General features: G+C 44.0%; 1 protein-coding gene across 2 annotated transcripts in view; it reads left to right on the top strand.

Annotated features, from left to right (window-relative positions):
* Window positions 1-16,686, top strand: part of Tgfb2 (transforming growth factor beta 2) — an 84,514-nt gene extending 67,828 nt beyond the window's left edge. For both annotated transcript variants that reach the window (XM_005348842.3, XM_026779801.1), the window contains 5 exons: window positions 7,660-7,792; window positions 7,901-8,011; window positions 9,829-10,006; window positions 10,838-10,991; window positions 13,940-16,686. In XM_005348842.3, coding sequence (XP_005348899.1) covers window positions 7,660-7,792; window positions 7,901-8,011; window positions 9,829-10,006; window positions 10,838-10,991; window positions 13,940-14,098 — 735 coding nt within the window. In that variant the 3' untranslated portion in view covers window positions 14,099-16,686. The remainder of the gene's footprint in view (window positions 1-7,659; window positions 7,793-7,900; window positions 8,012-9,828; window positions 10,007-10,837; window positions 10,992-13,939) is intronic.
* The last annotated feature ends 8,870 nt before the right edge of the window (window positions 16,687-25,556 follow it).

Here is a 25,556-nt window from a genome sequence, read left to right as displayed (position 1 = left end):
AGACCAGGCTGGTCTCAAACTCACAGAGATCCGCCTGCCTCTGCCTCCCAAGTGCTGGGATTAAAGGCGTGCGCCACCACCGCCCGGCTCCCGGTTCTAATCTTAAAGATAAGAGGCGGGACTGAGATACAGCTCAGTGATAGAGCACTTACCTAACAAGCACTAGGCTGGGTCAGTACCCAGGACTGGGGGTGACAGAGGGGCATTATCAGTGAAGCATCTTCAACTTGACCTGAAGGAAGCTGTTGAAAAGAACAGCTTCTTGTGATTGGGGTTGTTGTCTTGGGAGAAGAGAGAGAACTTCACATTTCACTAGAGAAGCAAAATGCATCTTCCCTACGCATTCAGGCTCCTCCTCCCAGGCTTTGCCACTGCGCAGAGTCCTTCAGGCTTTCCCCGTTTAGCTAGAGGATGGGGAAATTCAGAGCCGTGCTGTCTGTTGCACAGGGGTTTTGTTGGACTCAAAACAAACTTGGAAACCTTTGTAGAGTTCCCTTGACTGCACAGCCACAGACAGAAAGACTATGATTTCCTGAGCTTGCTTGGTGGAAATGTTCAGATGAGGCAGAATCTGGAGAATTTGAAATGTCTAGAGGTGGCAGGTGGCCTTTCTTGTAAAGTCACAAAGAGAGGCCTCTGCACAAAAGGAGAGATGGGAGTGAGCTGGCCGGGCTGGAGTAGCTGGTCTCTGAAGTGCCTCTCCAGTCTTGAGCTTTACGATTCAGAAGGGCATAGCTTGGTGTCAAGCACATCCAAGAGGTTCAGGGTCACAGCCAACAGAGTGCACACTTAAATCGGTATTCGTTAATAATATTGGAGACCCTAATCATATTTAAACACGCTTAGTCATTAATGACACTTGGAACACTGGAAACATTCTGACTGTCATAGCAAGATGGGCTGGCAGCCGTTAGGCCAGAGCAGGTTTTCTCTATAGCCCTGTTGTAAAGCCTGCTTTCCCTTAGAAGACTGCTTGAATTGACCCCTCAGTTCTCGGGCAGGGTCATTAATGTCCGGATGTGGATAGTAATGTCCAATTCCCACAACCTTCTTGCGATGCTGTGGTATGTCATGGAGAGATGTCACCCTTGGCACGGGGCCAAATTCCCAAGTTGATTTACAGTCCTGTTCTTTCACGGTGAAGATTTTTCTCTGCTGCAATCTTCAACTCTACTTTTACTGTTTTGTAAGCCCCTAAACTATGCGGTAACAGGGTGACTTTCACCTCCAGTCACTCCAGCTGGCTGCTCTCCAGGGGTGGAGGGATGAATGGATCCTTTTGTGTTAGGGGTTTTGTAACTCAGTGAGGAACTTAAAGCCTTGCCAAAGGTGAGCCCTGAGGGTTTTGCACACGTTGTATATAACTCGTCCATATCAGCGAGGTAACGAAGGCAGCACTGTGGGTGGCAGCTAAGCCCAAGTCAGAGAAGTCTCATCTTCAAGCTCTTAGGAACCCCTGATAAGGATTCAGTGAGGAACTCTGGTTGGTCAGCTCTTTAAAGGAAAACAAAAATAGGGTCTGTGAGATGGCTCAGTGTGTAAAAGTGCTCGCTGCCAAACCTAAAGACTCGGGTTTGATCCCTACAACTCACATGGTAGAAGGAAAGTCAGGTTTGTGAGGGTTGTCCTCTGACCTCTGTGTGTTTACTGTATCACTCATGAGTGAGCACACACAGATGCACTCACACACAAACATACACATGCACAGGATTATAAAAATGAGAGAAACTTTAAATTATCTTAACTTGAAATGAAGAAATGCGAGACACGAAACATTAGCAAAATGTGGGTGTTTATTATGAGAGTGGAAGGGTGTCTTTATATAGCTATGTTAATTGCTAATCTGTGTTATATTTTTCTGTAAATCAAATCAGAATTTGTTGTCTTTAATTCTTAACTTTTACTTTCTTTGAAATAGGGAGGTTTCAAGAAACTCACTGAAAACCAAAGAGCAGGATGCTTCTAGATTTTTAGTATAAATTTTGTTTTGTTATTTGTTTTATAGCTGTCTCTCTCACACCTAAAATCAAGAAATAATTATTATGATAAAAATATATACAACGAATAAATTCACCTTTTGCCTGTCCCTATTTATTGCTATGGGCATCATGTTCTCAGTCCTGTGAGGTTAGCAACCACTGACCACAGGCAACATTTTAACGTGAGTGTATTCCTGCGTGAATGCTTGAGTGCACAATGGTGCCCACTGTGAGTGTGTGCCTGCATGAATGCATGAGTGCGCAATGGTGCCCACTGTGAGTATGTGCCTGTGTGAATGCATGAGTGTGCAATGGTGCCCATTGTGAGAGTGCCTGCATGAATGAGTGAGTGTGCAATAGTGCCCATTGTGAGTGTGTGCCTGAGTGAATGCATGAGTGTGCAATGGTGCCCAACTTGAGATCAGAAGACAACTTGGGGGAGTTGGTGCTCCCACTGCGGAGGTCCCTAGGGTCAAACTTGGGTCGTCAACCATGGCAGAAATTGCCTTTGCCCACTGAGCTGTCTCACTCGCCCAGATTTGGTGATGTTGTTAATCATCCAAAACCAAACCTGCATCCATTTATCCATAATGACTTATTACCCATCCCCTCAACCCCTGCAACAACTATCCTACTTTCTTTCTGTTTAAATTCTCCTGGTCTTCCTTTTCATGTGAGTGAGATACTTTTGACTTTGTGTTGGCTTCTTTCTTTAGTCTAATGTCAAGATTCACCCATGTGGCAGCAGATGTCAGAATTCCCTCTCTCTCCCTGGTTGCACATAATAGTCCACTGTGTGCATTTATTACATTTCCCTTATCCATGCATCATTGATGGGCATTTGGTCTTTCTCTGCCCCTTGGCTCTGTGTACAATGTTGCTGTGGACAATGTGTGATGATTTGGATGTGGATGATCCCCTCCCCTCACCACAGGCTCATGTAGTTGCAAATTTGGTTTCCAGTTGGTGGAATGTTTAGGAAGGATTCGTAGATGTGGTCTTGTTAGACAAGGTGTGTCACAGGGGCTGCGCCTTGAGGCCAGGTCCAGTCTCTCGCCCTCTCTGCCTCCTGCCTGTGTATCAGGATGTAAGCTCTCAGCTACAGCTACTGCAATATGCTATGCACCATGATGGACATGCGCTAACCCTCTGCAACTGTAAGCCGACTCCCAATTAAATGCATTCTTCTATAAGCTGCCCTGGTCATGGTGTCTGAATCTTCACAGCAAAAGAAGAGTAACGAAGACAATTGGTCTCTACATTATCTGTTTGCATCTGTGCTTTCAATTCTTTTGGGTAACAGGTGGAAGTGGGTTTTCTGGATCTCTTTACTTTTTTTTAGGAACTGCCCTACTGTTTTCAAAAACACACTTTTTCCTTACAGCAACTCATCATTCTGAAGACCCTCTGGAAAGATTTGATTTTTCATGGATGTACTAGCTCCCTTTTCTTTTGGTCTTGTACATCATCAGCTTCTAGCCATTTAATTAACTTGCATAATTGCAATACCAAGTCCGGGTGTCATCAGCCAGCTGGGAAGCATGCACAATGGGCATTTGCTAAGCGTGCAGTTCAACAGGCAAGGCCAGAAGTGGTTAGGAAGCAATGTCCTAGAAGAGCCAGCATGTTGCAGATTCGGGCCAGCTGAGATAGACTCTGAACTGAATGGGCAGCCTTGGTTAACTGTGACATCCACCAAATGACCTCTGCCGTCATACGTTGTAGAAAGAAACACAGCAACAAATGGCTTTGGATCCAGAAGGAAGTAGCAGCTGATCCTATTCAATGCCCTGGTTCATAGACGACTGTGGATAGACTCGGATAGCAAAGGCTAAAATATAATGGGAAGTTGACTGGTCTAGTCCTTTTTGTATGACGTGTGTGTGTGTGTGTGTGTGTGTGTGTGTATGTGTGTGTGTGTACACGCATGCACGCACATGTGTGTACATATATGTGGAGGCCAGAGATCAATATTGGATGTGCTCTTTTATTGCTTTCTGCCTTTTACTCGATCTCTCAGTGACCCTGGAGCTTATCCATTCAGCTAGGCTGACCGACTGGTGGACTTCTGAAACCCTCCTGTGTCTACTCTGGAACTGTAGTTACAGATTTATGCCACCATGCCCGACTTTTCACGTGAGCACGGGGGTTCTCAACTCAGATCCCCATGTTTGCAGGACAGGCTCTTTACTGCTGGAACTCCCTCCCCAGCACTTTGCAATGGCTCAAAGGGACCATGAGCAGAGGCAGCAGGCTGACGCGCCGTACATCTGCCCTTGGACTTGACTTAGCATGCTGATGAATGGGAACAAGCAGGAATGGTGGAGCAGCACCTACAGCTTTGAAGTGAAGAATCCGTGGCGAGGTGTGGCTAGACACTTTTGTAGATGGTTCTGAGGAGGAACGCTGAATCCTGTGGAGGAATCCTTTTAAAAAGCATCATTCGTCCTTGTTAGCCACTCAAATGATTAAAGGTTTGGGAGTCTGCCCCTCTAAACACGGTCTAAAGGAACTCCGTTTATTTAGCTTAGAGAGAGGGAAAACATGCATGGTGAGGGGACTTAGTTACAGTCTTCAGGAGCAGGAGGGCTGTTCACTGAGTGATGAGAAACAGCTGTTTCCTGCCTCTGCCGAGGACGGGAGAAGAGTGGAGTTAAGACTGGAGTTTAAGAAGTCGTAGTCCGGAGAGTTCTAGACACAGAAGCAGAAAGAGAAGTGGTCATTTCTCTGTCTCAGAATGACGTGGCCTCCTGTCTTTAATGGTGTTGTTGACACGTGGCCTTTTCATGACTCTTAAATCTCTACGAGAAACAATCCAGTAGGCCCTTTCCTGATTTCAAAAGAGGTGAGTTGTCCATGGACTGAGCCCCCCCAGTGCTCTGGGGCTGAGGGAGCCCCAAACCCTAACTCTTCAGTGGCTTCACAACAGAAAAAGCCAGAGTCCTTTGCTAGCCTGTACCGCCCCCTTTTGAAATCAGAATAATATAGATTTATTCCTACGTAAGGAAAAGAATATCATCAGCGGGCTGGTTAGGTGGCCCAGCAAAGATGTCTGCCCCCAAGCCTGCTGACCTGAGTTCAATCCCCGAGACCCACACCGTGGTAGTGAGAACTAACTCCTGTAAGCTGTGCCCTGACTACCATACCTACCACAACACACCACATGCCTCTGTACATGCTCACACATGTACAGAAATGTAATAAGAATAAAAATTTTTCTATCAGTTTGCCCATACATATTTTTCATCCATTTGATTAATGTGGTCATGAGAGTCTTGTCTTTAGTGAGATTGGGTATTAGGTATATGCGTGTATATGTGTGTAGATAGAGTCATATACATGTATCATGTATATCATAGATATTTGGATATTCATTTAATTTTACATGCAAAATTTATAATCATATAAATTGTTCTATATAGTATCAAATGATTATATTATATTAATTTACATATAATTAAGGTATAAAAATGAGTTTTGGTTCTGTGTAGTATCCCTAAGTATTAATTGTATGAAGATAAATACCCTACTAAGAGCACAGAAAATTATGCACAAAGACCACATCACAATGTCTCACCTCACAGAAGACCCTATTAGGAGAAAAATCCACAGCCAGCAGACGAATCCGAGTGTGCTCTGAACCATTGGTCTGGAAGGGAAGTGGATGGAATCACACTTCCGCTATTGTTTCTATCATCTTACCCCATCTCGGGCACATTGCACCACTTCTCCTCAGTTGGCTACGCTGTGTCTTAGTCGCCCAAGACAGGTTCTTACCCCTAGAGGACTCACAGCCTTTAATGTTTCATGTCAGCCTCGGCTAGGTGTGCTTTCCGCCTGCATCAAGGTTTAGTACAATCTTCTTCAAAGACTTTTGCTTTGATTATTGAATTCTTCCTACCCTATGGAAAAGGTCATGACCTCATGGGCCCGCTCGGATTGTCATAGCAAAGTAGTAAAATGGCTTGGGGCGGGGTGGCCTTTGAATCCTCCCCCATTTTCCCTTTGCTTCATCTACTTTACAGGGATCGTTGGAGGACTAAGTTAAACCAAAAAGTGTGCGTTAAGCCCAGAGTCCATTGTACCCAGCCCTCGGGTCATATTCATTTGTTTTCTTTGACGAGTAAAAAGCACTTCTTGCCTGTTACAGGATCATGGTCACCCCTATCTTCTTCCATTTAGTGGGTTTTGTCCATGGGGGCAGGCCTGTGGACTACATTTGCATAAAGTTCATGAGGACACCTAAGTATGTAAATGAGCTACAAACCCAACTCTTGCTTCTAACTTCTCCATAGTACTTTGTCAATCCAGGGGTGAATCTGCTCTAACCCCAACTATCCCAGGAAGCACTGGTTGTCACATTATCTCAAGCAAACTGTGAAGACGTGTGTGTGTGTGAGTGTGTGTGTGTGTGTGTGTGTGTTGGAGGATGCATTAACAACTAGTTAGAAAGTAACATGTTTTGGTTTTGCAGGCAACCAGGGAACAAATATGTCTACTAGATATCTAGAGAGTCATTTAGTAGCTCTTGAGCCAGTTGTCCAGTTGATGGCATGACTCCATGATCTGGAGGGACCAAATACCTATGTAAGAAATACCCTCAAAAATTAGACTGAGACCTTTAATCCCAGCACTCGGGAGGCAGAGGCAGGCGGATCTCTGTGAGTTCGAGGCCAGACTGGTCTACAAAGGGAGTTCCAGGACAGGCTCCAAAGCCACAGAGAAACCCTGTCTCGAAAAACCAAAAAAAAAAAAAAAAAAAAAAAATTAGACTGAGAATCAGGAAGATCTGTATAGAACAGTATGGCTTGAGCCCCTCAGTATTGCTGAAAGGCAAGGAACAAGCTGGACGTAGGATTCACCAAAGCTCCGGGAAATTTAGGGTCACAGTTTGGTTCATAAAATTCGATTGTTTTGAGACAGACTTGTAGAAGTCTGTACCACAGAGTTGCACTTCCTGATGAAACCCCAGAGTGGCCTGTTGTCACAGCTCCTTCACTGTCTTCCTGACGTCTCGGTGCCCCGGGCAGATCTGTTTCCAGACTCTCAATGGCACACTGCACTAGACCGCTCCTGTCCAGAGTTCTTCCTTGATGTTAGCATGCAGGATTTCATCATAAGTCACAAATCATGCTCAGAGTCAAAATCCCAGCCAGAGGTTTACCTCAAAAGCAGGACCCATATTTTAACGCCAGCAGATTAAGGAAAAGAGGGCAAGCTTGTTCTCCCTCTATTTATAATCTGAGGACTTGCGAGGGAGAGTGTGGGCTTTCTGAACTGCGCCCTCATCTTCCAGATCTCCAAATTAAAGAAATAAGGAGACAGAGCAACAAAGCCACAAGCTTCATATATTAAAAAAGAAAAAAATTTATGGTGGATTCTTACAGAGCTTCTGTCAGCAAAGTAAAATCAGAACGGCTGTCACTTTTCTTTCGCCAGTGGCTTTTATGGTGGCTGTCATCTTTATCAGAACACACAGCAGACTTCCTAGCTATACTTTTCCGAGCAAATGGCCTGGTGTCGCATTCTCATGCATGGAACTGCACTACCGGGATGACATTGCACGAATACAGACTTGGAGCTAGTGTCAATAATGACTTGGAAGAGCGTGGTTGGTTTGGGTTTAGTCATGCTGCCAGCATCCAGCTGAGCGATTCCTCCTGCTCTTTCCCCTCTCCAGATCCTCAAATCCAAAGACTTAACGTCTCCAACCCAGCGCTACATCGACAGCAAGGTTGTAAAAACGAGAGCAGAAGGCGAGTGGCTCTCCTTCGACGTGACCGATGCCGTGCACGAGTGGCTTCACCATAAAGGTTACAAAGCTCCCCCTTTGTCTTCCTAGATGTGGCCCCAACAGCCTGTGAGCTGACTCCAGACATAGACGCATGTACAAATGACTTCCTTAACTTGCTGTTTTCCAGACAGGAACCTGGGATTTAAGATCAGTTTACACTGCCCCTGCTGTACCTTTGTACCGTCTAATAATTACATTATCCCGAATAAAAGTGAAGAGCTTGAAGCAAGATTTGCAGGTAACTGAAGCTTTATCCTTACTGGGAAAATCTCTTCTGAGGGCGGAAGTCAGTTTGCATGTGAAAATGGCATTGCTTGGTGAAGGGTGGGCACTTTCATGTGTCTGGGCGATGATCTGCTCGGTGGGAGGGAGAAGGAAGTGCGCCTCAAGACAGGGCTCAGTGACTAAGAGCAGGTCCTGCTCTTGCCAAGGATCTGAGTTCAATTCCCAGCTCGCAATTGCTTCTAACTCCTGCTTCAGGGGAACCTGGCGACCCCTCTTGGCCTCCAAGGGCACCTGCACTCAAGTGCACACACAAATAAACATTACTAAAAAATAAAATAAAGGTATTTTCTTTTAAATGGAAAGGATTGGAAGAATGGAGTAGACTCCAGACTTTCCCTGCTTCACACCTAGTGATGAAGCCGGCTCTGTAACCCTGTGAACAACAGCTCTGTTAATTGTTCCTTTACTCCTCACCTAAGCAAATCAGCTTCCTATCTGCTGAGATTATTGAAGGAGATGACAAGGATTCAAGGAAATACACTTTTAACTTTCTTTTCATTTATTCTGTGTGTCTTTCATTCATCTCCCTGTCCCTTTGTATCTACCCTCCATTCCTATACCCCTTCAAAGTAAAACTATTTAAGAGAAAAAAGGGGGGAAAATTTAAAATTACATCATGGATGCTAAGGAAATTCATTTCTAACCCACTAAGCAAAGTTTTAAGCATCAACAAACGCATTTCACCAAAGAAAAGAATGATCTCACGTCTCAGTTTCTGTAACTCACCTTCCAGAAAAAGGTTGGGACACACCACCTTTTTCTAGCCTGCACCCTATATGCAACTCTACCAGATTTCTGTAGCCACTAACAAATGCAGAAGGAGGCTCTCCTTTCCCCTGCTCACCTTTGAGCTGAATTCATCAACACACAGAGTAAATAAGGATGCCAAGGGTTCAAGTCACTTGACTTAAGAGACAGTGGACTGTTGGGAGAGGAGGTGAAAGGGACGTCCATGCCGCACGCTGTTGTGGCATCTGCCAGCCTTCCCTCCTAACCTCACCTGGGACTTCAGTCCACTTTTAGAAATTCTCAGCGGCCCTTGGACATGGAAAAACACTCCCCGAAGGTGTAGAGATTTATTTTGGTCTCCAACCTAGCCACGATTCTCTTGAGTGGAGATTAAATGCTTAAACTGGCAGTCTCTTGTGCATGCTTTGGGAAGCTCAGGTTTCTAAATCTCAGATGGAATCAGAAAAGTGTTGAGGATGCCATAAAATGAATGAAAAAGCTCTTTCTGTACAGCTTCCCAAAATAGCATTAGGTAAGGGTGACTTCTGTTTCCTTGAACCTAGTTCACGGCCATTTCGCTACAGCTCGGGTTCTGCTCATTAGGAAAGCCTTCTGGGTTGATGGTCTCAGGGAAAGAGCGAACCAGCAGGCGACAAGGCGTGCTCTATGGCTGTGGGTTCTGTTGCTGAGGGCTTGAACACAGCCCACACTGAGGATGGATTAAAATAAACTGCCTAGATTGCCCTTGGACCATAGGTCAAAGACTTCTTCTGTAGTGACTTTCCCCAGTAACAGCCCTGCCTTCAACCCAGAACTGCCTTGGACAAGAGGCCCATTTAGATGTGTTCATTGTCACTTGTGGGAGGCCCATTGTGCCCTGTCTGTGTCTGTGGGGAATGATGATAGCCAGGCAAGGCAGCCGTGGTGTTCGTCACTGTCGTTCGTGACCGTAGGCATGGGGAACTATATTATATAAATATTGCTGCTTATATTTGATAAAGGTAAAGCTAAATGTTTATTACCCAAATGCGTTTTTTCAAGGTATTGATGGCACCTCCACATATACCAGTGGTGATCAGAAAACTATAAAGTCCACTAGGAAAAAAAACAGTGGGAAGACCCCACATCTCCTGCTAATGTTGTTGCCCTCCTACAGACTGGAGTCACAACAGTCCACCCGGCGGAAGAAGCGTGCTCTGGATGCCGCCTATTGCTTTAGGTAAAGAAATGAAAATAAAGACGAATGTTTGCATCTGCTAATCCTAGCGTTGTCTTTGCTTCCCCTCCATATATTGACCTGGATTGAAGTCATTGCTCAAGGACAGGTATAGACAGTAAAGGTTTTGTATCTCGTAATGACATTCTCCCCAAGGCTTTCTCAAACTATTTTATTTTTTTTTATTAAAACATAATTACGATACATCACTTTGTGCTTCCAACTCCTCCCTCTTATCCCATTTACCCATGCATTCTGGCATGTCAATTGGTGTTGGATCAGGGCAGGATCCTCCTTACGAGGGGCTCACCACCTCATAGGTCACAGATGGAGGAGGCTATTTTGGTTGACAGAGCCAGTGATTATGGCAACAAGACTCCATAGTTCTTGAACTCTGATTCATTCCTTGATCTAGCAACAGGTGGCAAAGCATAGGATACAGTCTCAAAGGGGAATGCCTCCAGGGTCTCTCTGAAAATATCTGTTAGATTTTATTCATTGTGTGCACACCACAGCAGCAGAAGCTGGATGGCAGCTCTTCAGCAGGAAGGACTCGGCCCCTTTCAACTGTCTTCTTGCTTACTCTTAGTTCCTTGAAGATGAATGTTGATTTTCCAGGTTACAGACAAGAAGGCCAGGGTATAGAATACATACAGGAAAGTAGTTCAGGGACTCACTGTGGCATCTCACTGTTGGCGTTGTGTGAAATGGTGAGAGTGCCTGCAAGGCCAGTCTCATGGTGTTTGCCGTGAGTGGAATGAGTCACTTTCCTGACACAGGGTGAGATGCATGTGAAATCAACTCCCAAATCCCCACTGCTTCTTCTTTTAACAGAAATGTGCAGGATAATTGCTGCCTTCGCCCTCTTTACATTGATTTCAAGCGGGATCTTGGGTGGAAATGGATCCATGAGCCCAAAGGGTACAATGCCAACTTCTGTGCTGGGGCATGCCCATATCTATGGAGCTCAGACACTCAGCATACCAAGGTAAGTATCTGAATCATTTGTCTCTTCTACTCTTGCCTCAGTTCATCATCATAATAATAGTAACAATGCCAACCTCAATAGTGTTGTGAAGTATAACCTATATATTTAAGATGATTATCTCTAAAACTTCATTTGTTAGTGGTTGCTTTTTTTGATACAGGATCTCATTGTGTAGCCTTAGCTGTCCTGAAACTCCTTAGGTAGATCAGGCTGGCCTTGAATTTTTGGCAATCCTGCTCCTATCTCCAAGTGTTGATATTCCAGCTATACACTACCACATATGTCTCTCTAAATCTCTATGACTAAACCCAAAGTGAACGCAGAGCTAAATATGTTATCAAGTTTTTTCAATGAGGACAGCAGGATAACTCAGCAAGAAGACCCAAGAGTGGATGCCGTGTATCCCAGCCCAGATGAGCATAAACTTTTTCTACCTTCTGATATAGTCCTCCATGGACTTCCTCTTTGTGGCTCATGGTGTAGGATTTTAGAGATGGGAAGGACTTCAGACATGGTCTTGTTCAAACAGAAGTTTTCTAAAAAACAGAAGTTAGTTTTAGAATGTGTGGGTGCCTTGCCCAAGATGAAAGAGAAATCAGTGACAGCCCAGAGCTTGGATTGCAGCCCTGTTTGTTTTATAACCTGGTCCCCATTGCTCCATCTTTCTGAGCTTAATTCCTCAAATGTGTCAGAAAGTAGAGGTTTTTGTTCTGCTCTTTATGCTTCTGTAAATCTCCTTATTAAAGAGGATTAGAAACATCGCCTTCACTGCAGGGTAGGAAAACGAATCTGCTGCCAGAGAGATCGCATTTGGCTGAATTTGGGAGCTGGGACATTATCAATTATTTTAGACAATCTGTGTTATTAAAAATGGCTCTTTCCTGCTTATGAAAAATTATGTATTAGTGGAATATGAGATCTATTTGCTGGTATATGCCTGCCTGGACTGGAACTGAAATGGACAAACATGGCTTCCCTTCCTCCAGTCATCTTCACAGTGCCCCTGTAGGCTTGGCACTCAGGGCTGACCACGTGCGTGGCCATGTGAGGGAAGCTGGCTCATGCCTGTCCCTTTGTCTGAGCTCTCTGGCCAGCCTGCTTCATCTGGACTGTAGCAGCAGTAGCTGTAACGCGGGCAGGGCCCGGTTGCCAAGTCGAAACGTAATTCTCCTCCCTGATACACAGAGGGAGTGTGTGAAGGCTGAGGCCAGGCTTGTTTTCCAAGGAGAAGGAAGACTAACTGTCATGGTCACAAATATGTGGTTTGGACAGTTCCCCAAGAAGCCAGGGGTAGCCTAATAAAGTAGTCAGTGTTGCTGCGCTCAACAGGTCTCTTGTCCTCAGCTGAAAACATCCCAGGGAATCTCGAGGAAAAGGTCACTTGTTTGACTAACACATTAATGGCATCCTTGGAAATGTCTCTGTCATCACTGGTGACCTACACGCTTCCATCAGTAAGAGTCACACACTCCTGTGATGGAGGCTGGGATAAAACTGCAGAACTCTGTGCAGCACTTTCTCTTCTATTGTGGGACTTGGTATTTAGTTCTTGAACATACTCGTCCCCATCCAACATGAGGAATGTTAACGGGAGTCAGTTAGTAGTGTTGCTTTAAACAAAATAGAATAAAGTGAATGATTGGAACCAGAGATTAGCTAGGTGGGTGGGGTAGTACACGCCTGTGATTCCAGAACTCAAGTGAGGCAGGAGGATTATGAGTTTAAGACCAACCTCAGCTTTATGGTGAGTTCAAGGCCAGCCTGATATGTTATATAGTGTGGGCTACCAAGGAAGATTTTTGTATCCTAGTGAAACAAAACACAGAATCCATGAGGCTTCCATGTTGCCTTTTCCTCCATTCTTCACATCACTGTAATTATAAGGCATGGTCAGTAAAGGGATTTTGTAAAAATGAAAGTGACATTTAATCGGCCTGAAAACATTTAATAGGAAGATATCCTGCTGCAAGCAGGCATCCTTTTTATACCTGAGGGTAGATTACAGTTCTTACAAGAATGTCAATGGAATATTTTATTCCTCTATTGCCATTCTGTCCCCTGGCACATGAGTCACACACTGTCCAGACAAGGCTTCCTAGAAATACAGGGCAAACAAAGAGACCAGAGTCCCCAAGGCCAAGGAGCTCTTAAAATGTGTGGGAATGTGAAATGGGTATTCATGAAACCTTGGTTCCAAATTTATATAGAAATAAGACCAAATAGAAGGATGCCTGGGGTCTTTGTGTAGCAAAAGCCAGTAAATTTATGGGGGGAAAATTAAGACAATCTAACTGAACAATTTGGTGTGATCTGGCTTTTTAAGGAATCATTTGTTTAATATGTACAAAAAGAACACAAGGCAACTTGTGGGAAAAGTCTAAATTTATCATTGCTAAGAACACAAGCCAATCTGACCATAATTTAGAGTAAGAAAAACAATAATTAAGATGGCCTAATCAGTGGCCCTGAGCTGGGGAGATGACTCAGTGCGTAAGATGCTGTAAGTATGGAGACCTGAGTTCATATCCCCATTGACCACATAAAAGCTGGATGTGGTGATGGACTCATAACCTCAGAGCTGAGAGGAACAGAGACAGGAGGATGCCTGGAGCTTGCTGACCACGCCAACCTACAATCTGCAACCAAGCCAAATCAACAATCTGTAGGTTCAATGAGAGACCCAGACTAAGTAAGATAGATAGATAGGTAGATAGAGAGATAGATAGATAGATAGATAGATAGATAGATAGATAGATAGATAGATAGGTAGCTAATGAAGTGGAGAGAGATTGAGGAGGACACCCACCATCAATTCCTGGCCCTTGCTTGCAGCTGCACACACACACACACACACACACACACACACACACACACACGTACAAAATGTAAAAACAAATGAAACTCATCACTTGCTTTTGTATGTGTCCCTCCTGTCTTGTGTCACTCAGGTCCTCAGTTTGTACAATACCATAAATCCTGAAGCTTCTGCTTCCCCTTGCTGTGTGTCCCAAGATCTGGAGCCACTGACCATCCTCTACTATATTGGCAACACACCCAAGATCGAACAACTTTCCAACATGATCGTCAAGTCTTGTAAGTGCAGCTAAGATCCTCAGAAAAGCCACGACACGAAAATCACGGTGACAATGACACATGACAACCACAATGACGATGATGATGTCTGTGACGCGAGGGAGTTTGGATTCATCACTGTTTAAAAATAAAAGTTGGAGAAAAAGCGGTACTAGTTCAAACATTTTGCAAGCTTGTGTTCTGTTTGTTAAAACTGGCATCTGAGATTACAGCAACAACAAAAAAACCATGGAAGGCTTCAGTCTGCGTTCCACCTACTTCCTGAGAGACACAAAAAGAAAACATCTTTTTTTTTAAAGGAAAAAATAAACACTGGAAGAATTTGTTAGTATTAATTATGTGAAAGAAAAACAAAACAGGAAAATCCGTTTAGTGGAGTTGTACGTATTGTTTCCACCCCACATTTCTCCCCAGCTTCTCCTGGTTCCTCTGTATCTCTCTGCATTGGGCACTTCCCTGTCCCTTCCTCTGAGCTAACAGTGGCTTATTTATTGTGTTACTATATAATGAACCTTTCCTTGCCCTTGGAAAACAAAACAGGTGTATAAAGTGGAGACCAAATGCTTTGCCACAAACTCATGGACAGCTTAGAGAATTTGAACTCAAACCAGCTGGAAACACAGGAGGTCATGCCGGGATAGGACCCCCATGAGTCCTTCTATGACCGAGCAAGTCTGCAAAAGTATAGACGCCCCCAGAACACGTGCTGTGTGCCAACTGCTATGGAAGCTTCACGGGTGGCCATACACTGAGAAGGCCTGTTAACAAAAAGACTTGGAGTCAGTGGGAATCTGGAAGACTTTTTTTCTTAAATCTCTTTTCATTGTAAATGATTCTTTGCCAGTTTAAGCAAGCCAGTGAAATGTTGACCTGTATTGACGTGTATTGTCAGACTTTGGACCGTGAAGTGGCTGTAGAGCTCCGATACAGGTTTTTTCCTTTGTCTTGGTATATGTAATCACACTGATACTATTAAAATAGATGGGTCTAGAAGCCAGCATAATTGAAAACACATCTGCAGATCTGTTTTACAAACTATTAAATCAAAACATTAACTACTTTATATGTAATAATGTAGATCCTTACCATATTTTTGATATTCTGTAATAATGATTGTGATTTAGATTGAACTTAAATTTGAACTTTTTTTTAATGATCATTCAGATTGTATGTTTGTTTCCTTTAGCTGGCCAGTACTTTCGAATAAAACCCCTAGATTTTGGCTCTCAGTACAAATTCATTGTTTTAAATATTGTCTTCTCTGCTTGGCTTTTATGTATTGTCCATTTAATGGCATAAGATACCTGGGTCCATTTTTCCCCCTTTCCTTTTCTTTTCCAAAAGACATAAAACAAAAACAAACAAAGAGAACCAAAAAGATATGTTTAAGTTCTATATTTTCTCTCCATCTTTTCTGGGTCAGTACTAAGTAGACCAGATGATGAAGTTTCTCCTGGGAAGACAGAGGTATGTGAGCACAGATGTTGTTTTAGAGAGTGTTTAAGAATCTGAACTCCGAATCTCGGTGACTGGGCTAGGAAAAAAATTCTGTAGCTTCCTTTAATTCATATATTTGTGGAATCTTATTACTGTTAAAAAGCAGACAGCTGAGAAGCAAAGGCACCCCTTTCTTTAGTCAGCCTTCGGTTTCAGGGTGAGAATTGAGAGATGCCCATTTTGAGTTTTCCAAAGGGGAAAGGCCCAGGTCACATTCATCATTTCATTAACTTCCCTGACATTCAGCTTTGGAAAGAAATTAGTTGAAAGAGCACAAACTAAATTCCCCCTTGCCAAAAATCTTCCTCCTTTCACCTGAGTGAGAATGGTCTAGAGCTGAGGTTGGCTGTGGCTTGAGGAGCTAGGTTGTCCTCTCTTGCAGAGCCAGGGCCTGACACTGGGCGTTGCAGGGCATCCTTGTTACATACTTAACTTCAAAATACAAACTAGTCCACAAAACCACGGATTATTTATGGTCTGACCCAAAGGGCAACACGGTGAGGTGTGAATACAAAGAGAATTTCTTTGATATGACATACTTTTGGGGAGAACTTTCCACTCTATTCATTAAGATGAAGAACGGGATTCGCAAGCCGGAAGACAGACAGAGCAAGCGCTGGTGAACGGCCTATGTGTCGGGGCAGCACAAGCCCAGCTCTGCCTGTGTGTGCTCATTTTCCTTCCCCCTCCACTTTTCTGTTGTTTCTATATAAATCCCCTCGTTCTGCAAATATTTTCCTCTCAGATAAAATGATGTTTTTAGTCTCTATGAGTTTGCCTCTCCTTGAATGCACTGACTGCTTTTTTCTTTTTTTAAGGTTTCTTGAATCTTTTTCTCTCATTTATTTTTTAAAGTCTGTGGGGTCTACAGGTCTTTATTTTCCATTAGTGAATATTGCCATGGGAAGGGTGGTAGGAGGGGGGTGCATTAGCATATGGGAGGGGCAGCAGGTTGTAAGTGTTAAGCAACAGTACAATTTTTCGGCTGGCATGGTTTTTAAAGAATGGACTATAAGAATAGCTGTTCTGTGTTTTGATGACCAACTATGCTGTATTTTAACACAATGTATGTCTGGTTTTTGTGGTGCTCCTAGTGGTAAATAAATTATTTCAGTTGTATGTTGCTGTGTTCTTCCTGTCAAAGAATCGTGTTTGAGACCAGAAAGCGCATGTGACATCACGAGCTGACTGGCCCACGGGAAAAGCTGTGCTTCAAGCTGTCTTCTGCGCTCTTATCCCTCAGCTGCTCTCTTCGGAAATACCACACCACAGCTTCAGAGCCAGCATAGCTATCAAGGGCTGGAGAAAGGCTTTACTGTCTTTTTATTTTCTCATTTATTACTGTTTGGTGATTGTTTGGGATTTAGTTTCCACCCAGCTTGAGTGTCTACCAGAAAAAAAAAATATGCAGAGATATTTGGGCCATGATTAGGCTTTCTGGTTCTATGTCCTGCCAATCCCAAGGCCAAAAGAACTGGTCTAGACAGGATCCCCTGTCGCCCCATAACTTGGATAGTTACTGAGCCGGCCAGATATAACAAAAGCCATGTGCACTTTGGGGTCGTTGCTTGGGAGCAGTTACGCCTGTCCCAGTTTTACCCATAGCACTGTAGACACACACACACACACACACACACACACACACACACGTGCTGTTCCCTCAGATCTCCTCAGTTTTTACCTATGGGACCCCACTTCTCAAGGGAGTTGCCAGCCTCTTAATAAATAGAACTAAGGAGAAAGTAGTTGAGACTCGGTCTGTTCTTCTCAGTTTGTCTAGGGCAAGAACTTAGCTGGTGCCTGCTGTGTGGTCCAGGTGTCAGAAGCAAGCCCTCAGTTTGAGCGTGGAAACAGACTAGAGAATGGGTCCTTCTGCCATCTTGTCACTTGTTTCTGCCATCACATCTTGTTTGATCTTAAGTGGAGGACCCATTCCTCTCTGACCTGAGTCCTGGGTTCTGTGTACAGTGAGCTAGCCAAAAGCTGCCACCCATCCCAGTTCATAGCACAACTAATTGGTGGGTGAGAATGAAAGTGTGGTATACAGGCCAGGCAAAGACAAAAATCCACCTAGCAGCCCCCAAAACATTAGAAATTTCCCTCTCACTCCCATTACTAACTGTATCTTTCCTTCCTCCTTTATTTTCCTTCTTTTTTCATTTTTATGAGACAGGGTTTCTCTGTGTAACAACCCTAATTGTTCTGGAACTAGCTCTGCAGGCAGGCTGCCCTTGAACTCACAGAAACCCTCCCAAGTGCTGGGATTAAAGGTGTGTACCACCACCCGGTTCCTTCATTTCTTTTTTCTAGTGGTAGTTCTGGGGCCGAATGCAGGCCATCCTGTACACTAACTAAATGTAGTAGGGCATCCTGTACACTAGCTAAATATAGTATGGCTGAGCCAGCCTCCAGCTGTTTCTTTACCTTCTGGTGAAGAAAATACCTGATTTGCATGTCTGCCTCCTTGCTGGGAACAGCCAGGAGGGGACATCCTGAGCTCTGTTCCGGCTCATCACTGAGCATCCATTTTGGTAGTCTTACGCCTGTTCTGCACTGGGGGCATGGCGGGCCTTGCAGTCATGAACGCCTCTTCATTTCCAGACTGTAGCTTGGGACCACACATCTCCATTGTGGTGGTCGATGTGTAAAACTCTCCAGACCCTTATCTCTCAAATGGATCAAGCCATCAGTCATCCCTGAGGGTATTTCTTAGTTCTGTAGACTAACCTTTTGGTGGCATGACAGGTCCAGAATTATTGGAAAGTAGCTAGTTGAATGAAGGTCACCGCATGGCAATAGTAAGGGCAGTGTGTCGTCAGACCCTGCCTGCGCTCAGCTGATTTGCTCTCACACTTAACTTTCATGCAGATGTATTTTTTTAAGATTTATTTGGTGTGCAAGAAGCCCCAAAAGGGTGTTGGGCCTCCTGGAACTGTAGTCCCAAGGGAATTCGGGTCCTCTACAAGGGTAGTATGCTTTTCTAAGCACTGAGCATGCTCTCTAGCCCCTAACTATATTATATCTAGCACTGTGTCATGGGAGAGTAAGTGGGAACTCACGGTGGGTTGATCACTTCCTCCACAGCCATTTAGTTGGCAATTGGTGGGTCTAGAACTCTGTCTATCACCAATACATGAGTCACATGTGGGTTCCTGAAAATTAAAATTAGCCAATCTGACTTGAGACAGGCTAAGGTATAAGATACCCACTAGAATTTCAAAGACTTAGGTAGGAACATGTGCAAAATTTAAGATGTCTCAATATAATCATTTTTATCCTTTTTGCATATCTAAACATTCTTGGATATGCATGAATTTAAATAAAGCATTGGTTAAAATTAATTTCACCTGGTTTTCTTTAAAATTATTTTATATAATTACTAAAATACATACATGTATGTATGTATTTTGAGTTGAGTTCTATTCTATAAGACAATTCTGGTATAGGTTTTTGTTTTTCTCTTCTCCATGTCTCTGGTTTGTGAAATGGGTCCCAGGCTGGCTCAGCACCCCCCCCCCCCCCCGCATTGGGCTTGCAGGTGTGTACCACTCACTCCCCCAGCACTGCTGTAGAATTTGAAAGCAGCTCCATCTGGAAGCAAAGGCTAAGCTATTCCCATTAACTGTATTATCAGCCTTTGTTTTTGTAATTGATGTGTGATTGAACAGTGTTAGGACCTATCCTGTGGGAGGGGCAGCTTTGGTCAGTCAAACTTTAGAGGTCGACCTAACAGCAAGTCCTCAGTGACAAAGGTCAGAAGGGAAATACGGGCCTTTCCTAAGCCTCAGTGTCCAAGTCCCTTGTAATTGGTAGTTGTCTACTAGCAATGGAATGGACAGTTCAGCCTTTTTCTGGGCACACTGAGCTATTGAGCCAAATTCTTCTACCCATAAAGGCTGTATTAATGTTCCAGTGGCAATGGTTCCTACCTTCCTCAAGGGAAAAACAAAAACCCGAATACTTACTGTGCTTGCTTAAGTCACTGGTCATGAGACAACATCAGTTTCCCATGAAAGAAGATAAAAGCAACATGGCTGTATCTATTGGGCTGTCAAAGGGCAGAGTCAGGTTTCCTGTCCCCAGGGTATTTAACCTAAAACTAACATATCACACTTGCAAATTAAAGCTAGAAATTACAAGGTGCACACAGACACGAAAAGCCGGGACATGTAGCCTGTAAGACTGTCCTGGAAAACTCATCGTTAGCAACTAGTTCCTTTGATTCTATCAAAAATTGTGACTGGACTTCTAGCAAAATTCCAACTTCATATTTTCTTTCCTTATCTCCAAAACCACCCTCTCTGTTCTCTATTGCTTCCCGTGTCTCTACAGTCTCATCCTGTGATGAAGGAAAATAAGACCCTGAGTTACTAACATTCCAGGTCAAGGGCAATAGAGGAAACATCTCCTTTGAAGCTGTATTTACTAGATACTATGAAATTGGAGTAATTAATATAAATATATATCATGGTAGCTATTTATCTATCATCTGTCATGTGTCTGCCCTCTACCATCTATGCACAGTTATGTTCAATCATTTGTGTAAACATCTGTCACTTAACTAGCATATAATTATCATCACGCCCTTTATATTATCATATCTTCTGTCATTTATATATCATCATTATTTATCTGTCATCCATCTACCATCTCTTTCTCATCCATCAAATTAATCTGTTATATCTATCTGTCTGTCTATTTATCCCCTACCTCTTACTTATCTAACTTTATGTGAGACTGCGAAGAAAGGGTTTTCCAGTGAACTTATTTTTAAAAGATTTTAGGCTTCTCCCTGAGTGAGCCTTTATTTCCCTGAAATGCTTTTTTTTTTTTTAATTTCAGCAAGTAATGGCTGTTTGGAGAAGAGTTGAGTGTGTTCCTGTAACTGGGTAGAGACCTAATAAAAGGAACAGAATGTACCAAGGGACACTCTGTGTTGTGTGATCACAAGTAGAGAAGTGGTCCACCCGAAGAGAGCAGACATCATTACACAAAGAAAAAGCCAGTGGTAAAGAAAAAGGCCCAATATGATGTTCCAGGCTTTCTCCCTCAGAGAAGGATTGTCTCTGCTGCAGATGCCAGCTCAACTGAAGAACATAGATGTGTGCCTCTTGCTTAACATCCCCAAACCCAGCCAGCCGTGGTGACAGGGACCCTCTCTATAGGCCCAGCGCTCCATTTGGAATCATATAGCAGCTCCTCCAAATCAGGATGTTGGGAGCAAACAAGCCAAGCAGTTGTGCAATCCAAGGCTGTCCTAAAGGCAGTGTGAAGTCATGCAGCCTGGCTCCATCTCAAGCATGGGTGGAACACGTATTTCTTCATTTGAAACAAAATTAAACAGCACAGAAAGCTGAACAGAACTTTCAACCAAATGGCAGTGCTGGATCAAGTTTCCCACTGCCATGTGTGTGTCTTCCCCTTGCTCATGGTCTGGTATTTCAAGGAACCTTGGGTTACATTCAGATTTTTACAGAGAGGACACAGAGAAAGAAGCTGATTGGGAAGCGTTGAGGAGCCTCCAGGAGGCCCAGCAACCTTTGGAATTTACTTTCTTTTTGTAGACCTAACAGCCGACTATAAATATTTGAAGCAGTGAAGAGATCTTCATTACTATAGAAAGTATGAAGATACATACACACACTTATGTATATACGTATGTATTGCATGATTATAAGTATATATTAATCTACTATATGTGTCCATATGTGTATGCATAGCAACACACACATATATATGTATATGTTTAATATCCTAAAGGGTGCAGCATAGGAAATAATTATAATCCAAGGATTTAAAAATTGATACCAACTGTTCACTCCCCTTTGGGAACCTACGCTAATGAGACAAAGGCAGGATGGGAGTGGAGGGCAGAAGAGATGAAGGGAGGTGGACAAGAGAGGGAGGCGAGATACTGAACACCGACCATGTGACCAGCATCTTTAACGAGGACTGCGGTGCCTGTGTGGAACATGGTGCCACATGCCTGTAACCTCAGCACTCAGTCAGGTGACGCAGATTAGATCACCATAGGCTCAAGACCAGACTGGTGCACATAGTGAGTTCCAAGCCAGTCTCAACTAATCCGTGAGACACTGTCTCAAATAGCAAGCAAGCAAAAACCAGGACAAAGTATAGAAAGACAAACAACAAATGGGTCAAAGAGGCAGAAGTTCAAAGAGGGGAGCCGGGAAGGGGCCCCGCTGTACCACTGCTTTCAGGAGAAGTCTGGAAAAGGACTGCTTGCGGAAGTGCGGTGTGTGACTCCTACCCAGCCTCTGCCCTGCTGTCCTGGGTCTCCAGGATGCCACATCTCCTTCCTAGGAGTCTCGGTGTAGTAGGCACGGCTGCTCTGTGCTGTTGACTCTGGACATCTGCTTCTTTAACGTAGGTTCCCATCCCTATGTTTGTTGGAGCTAGAGGAATGGTTCAGTAGTTAAGAGCACTGGCTGCTCTTCCACGGGATTTAGGGCAGACTCCCGGTGCCTACACAGTGGCTCACAGCCATCTGTAACTCCAGTTGCTGGGTTCTGACACCGTCTTCCAGCCCCGGGGGGGGGGGGGTCACTACAAGCATGGGTGCACATACATACACACAGACACCTATGCACATAAAAATAAGCAAATTAAATATATTAAAAAACCTCTTAGTTAAAATGGGGCGAAGCACAGGTGGGGCTGTGCTGTCACCTTGGAACTGACTTCTCAAGAGGCTTTTTCAGTAAAGAAAAGCATTGGGTGAGGCCACCAGTGAAGCCCTTCCCAGCTGCTTTGGTTTTTCTGACTCTTAGGTTGCCCTTCTGTGTCTTTCTCTGATTGTACCAATGAGCAGGAAACATCCCTCCATTGGTTCAGTTGCGAAAAATAGAATTACTGGGTATATCCTGAAATGCCGAGGAAGTCGGGACTCCCACTTACCCCATGAGAGAGCCCTTTTTTCCTGTGGTGGTTAATCTTGATTATTAGTGTGATTGGATTTGGACTCACCTCGGGAATGAGTAAGGCACTCCTCGTGGGTGTATCACTGAGGGGCTTTCAGGGGGGTTGCCCACGGGAGAAGATATCTGATATAGGGGACACTATCCCATACACTATGACCCAGTTGGAGTGAAAAAGGAACAAAGAAGAAAGCCTTACACTAGGCACATGAGTGTTCTCACTCCCTCTCCCTGTTCACATTGGTCCCGCTTTTCTCCCTTCTCCCTCCCTTTCCTCCTTTTCCCCTCCCTCCCTCTCTTTTCTGACCACCATAGGTGTGAAGGGTTCTGCTCTGCCCCCCCCTCCCTGCAGTACCAGATGCCTCTAAACCTGTGAATCAGGATGATTCCCCGCTTCAACCCCTTTCTCTTGGGTGTTTGGCCACAGCGACGGAGAGGCTAGCTGGCTAAGAGCACCCAATTGCCTTTAACCCTCTTTCCATGCTCATTTGGGAAACTTCACTTGATTTTCCCAAGGGGAGGTGCCTTCCTGGTCTCTGGGTCAGAAACACTGCTCGCTCGTGAGAGGCGTGCCCATGTGATTTCACTTGCACCTCTTCTGTTCCTGTGTCTGATACAGGTGACACCATCTGGTCCTAAGGTCTATAGCATAAAAAGAGGAGGTTGTGAAGGAAAGTGCAGGTGTTTGTAGCATCTAGAAGACGGGGAAGACACATTTTTGAAGTTGCAGGAAAGCCCATAGACCATGATTTGAAAGTTGGCCTCCGTGTCTATCTTACCCTGCTTGCTCATCTTACATGGCATTGACAGTTCATTACACATGGAATGGGCTTGAGAAATTAGTGGAAGCAACACTCCTTGGTTCCTAGGGTTAAGCCATGAAAGATAATATAGTTTTCACCTGCTTCTCTTGCATTCAAGGAACTGACCGCTGTGCTATGGGAAACCCAAGCCCTGTGAAGAAACCACGTTTCATGACTCCAGGCAGCATCCCTCAGTCAATGTCCAAGAGGACAATCACATCAAGGCCAGAATTAGTAGATGGGGAATGGATCGGGAGAGCTTTACATGGCCTGCATCATAGCTGTCCCTTAGAGCTTTACATAGCCTGCATCACAGCTGTCCCTTTCCAGGAACAGCTCAAAGGACTTGAGGTGAAAACGACCTTTCTTAGCCCAGCCAAGGTCAAGAACTGCAAAGAGGAATAATGATGAAAAGCCATGGTTATGGTGGGTGGTTTGTTTTTACAATTTTAGTTGCTGTGTGTTGAGGTCAAAGAGCAACTTGTAGCGCTTGGCTCTCTTCTCTTTCAAACCTATGTGGGTCCTTGGGGTTGGACTCAGGTTGCCAGGTTTGGTGGCAGGTGCCTCCACCCACTGAGCCATCCCTCCAGGCCTGTTGTTGTTTATATTCTGAGGCTCTGTAGACTAGGATGGCAGGGTATACCATTCACCCCTGTCAATGTAACCCAGAGATGCCAAGGAGAGTGGCTAGTTATTTCCGGAGACTTTCAAGGAATAATATTCTGCATTTTTTAAAATGGGTTTCACAAACCACCTAATGACCAGAGAGTTCTATTGTCATTAAGTAAATATCAGAGTCAATTAGACCACACTGTTAACCAATCTACCAAAAACATCTATAGCTATGGAAAGTGGCAAAACCCTCACTGTCTGCCACATGGTAATGTTCCCAGGCCAGGACTCAAGGTAATTGGTAGTCTTGGGGATATCTTTGGAATGACAGCTTCTTGGGTCTAACCTAGTCCTGTTGAAATAATAAAACAGATGGAATTTTCAATAAAGATATATAAATAAATACATATATGTATGTAAACATATGCATGTACATGTATACATTTATATATCTTTATTGAAAATTCTTTCTGTTTTCCCAAATTATATGTATATATGCATATATATGTCAAATCCAATGCAGTCCTGTGCCACAAAACACATTCACAAAATGGGACCATTTCAATGAGAGGTGGTTTCCACAGCTATGAGTCTTTGAAAGACTCTCAAAGTTCTCAAGTTGAAGACAGATACCCATAAATGCCTCATGATGGATATCCATAATACCTCATGGTAGCAGGCTTATGTTTGTTTGTTCAAGAACTGATGTGGGAGTGATTTCTTTCTAATCTGTTGCTTTCATTGGTTAATTAATAAAGAAACTGCCTAGGTTCATTTGATAGGCCAACCCTTAGGTGGGTGGAGTAAACAGAACAGAATGCTGGGAGAAAGAAGCTGAGTCAAGCAGTCGCCATGATTCTCACTCCCGACACAGCCGCAGGTTAAGATCTTCCCTGGTAAGCCACCTCGTGGGCTACACAGATTATTAGAAATGGGTTAGGTCAATATGTAAGAGCTAGCCAATAAGAGGCTGAAACTAATGGGCCAGGAAGTGTTTAAAAGAATACAGTTTCCGTGTAATTATTTCGGGGCATAAGCTAGCCATGCAGGCGGCCGGGTGCCAGGCGCAGCCTTGCCGCTCCTACTACAACAAAGGACCCCAGTCATCTTGGCTTTATGTTCTTTTTGTTTTGTTTGCTTAATTTTTTAACTTTTTATTGATTCTTTGTGGATTTCACATCATACATCCCGATCCCGATCATCTCCATGTCCACCCTCTGCCCTTGTAATCCCCCCCAAATCAAAATATAATTTGAAAATATAGCCAACAAAACATACACAATATCTTGGCATGGAAGCTGTTGTGTGGCCCAGTGAATCACACGGGATAGCCTTTAGTCCATCCATCTTTATTTATAAGTGTTCTTTGGGATGGATGGTTGGTCTGGCTCCCTGGCTTCGAGTTTCAAGTAGGAGATTCTTGTATGTCTGCCTAGCTCTCCAAGTGCAATTTTCCGATCTAAGAAGGACATCCTTTGCCTCCATCCCATTGCATGGCGGGATCCTGGCCCCATCTCTTGAGAAAATGTCAACTATCAATCACAAGATATTTAGAAGCTCACAGACCGTTATTTTCCCAAAAAGATGTACCCTAGGTTGAAAGCAGTTTCTTCACATGATGG

Source organism: Microtus ochrogaster, chromosome 6 (assembly GCF_000317375.1).
Source record: "Microtus ochrogaster isolate Prairie Vole_2 chromosome 6, MicOch1.0, whole genome shotgun sequence".
Lineage (NCBI taxonomy): Eukaryota > Metazoa > Chordata > Mammalia > Rodentia > Cricetidae > Microtus > Microtus ochrogaster.
The sequence above is the reverse complement of the archived record's forward strand: the minus strand, read 5'-3'. Positions and strand labels throughout refer to the sequence as shown.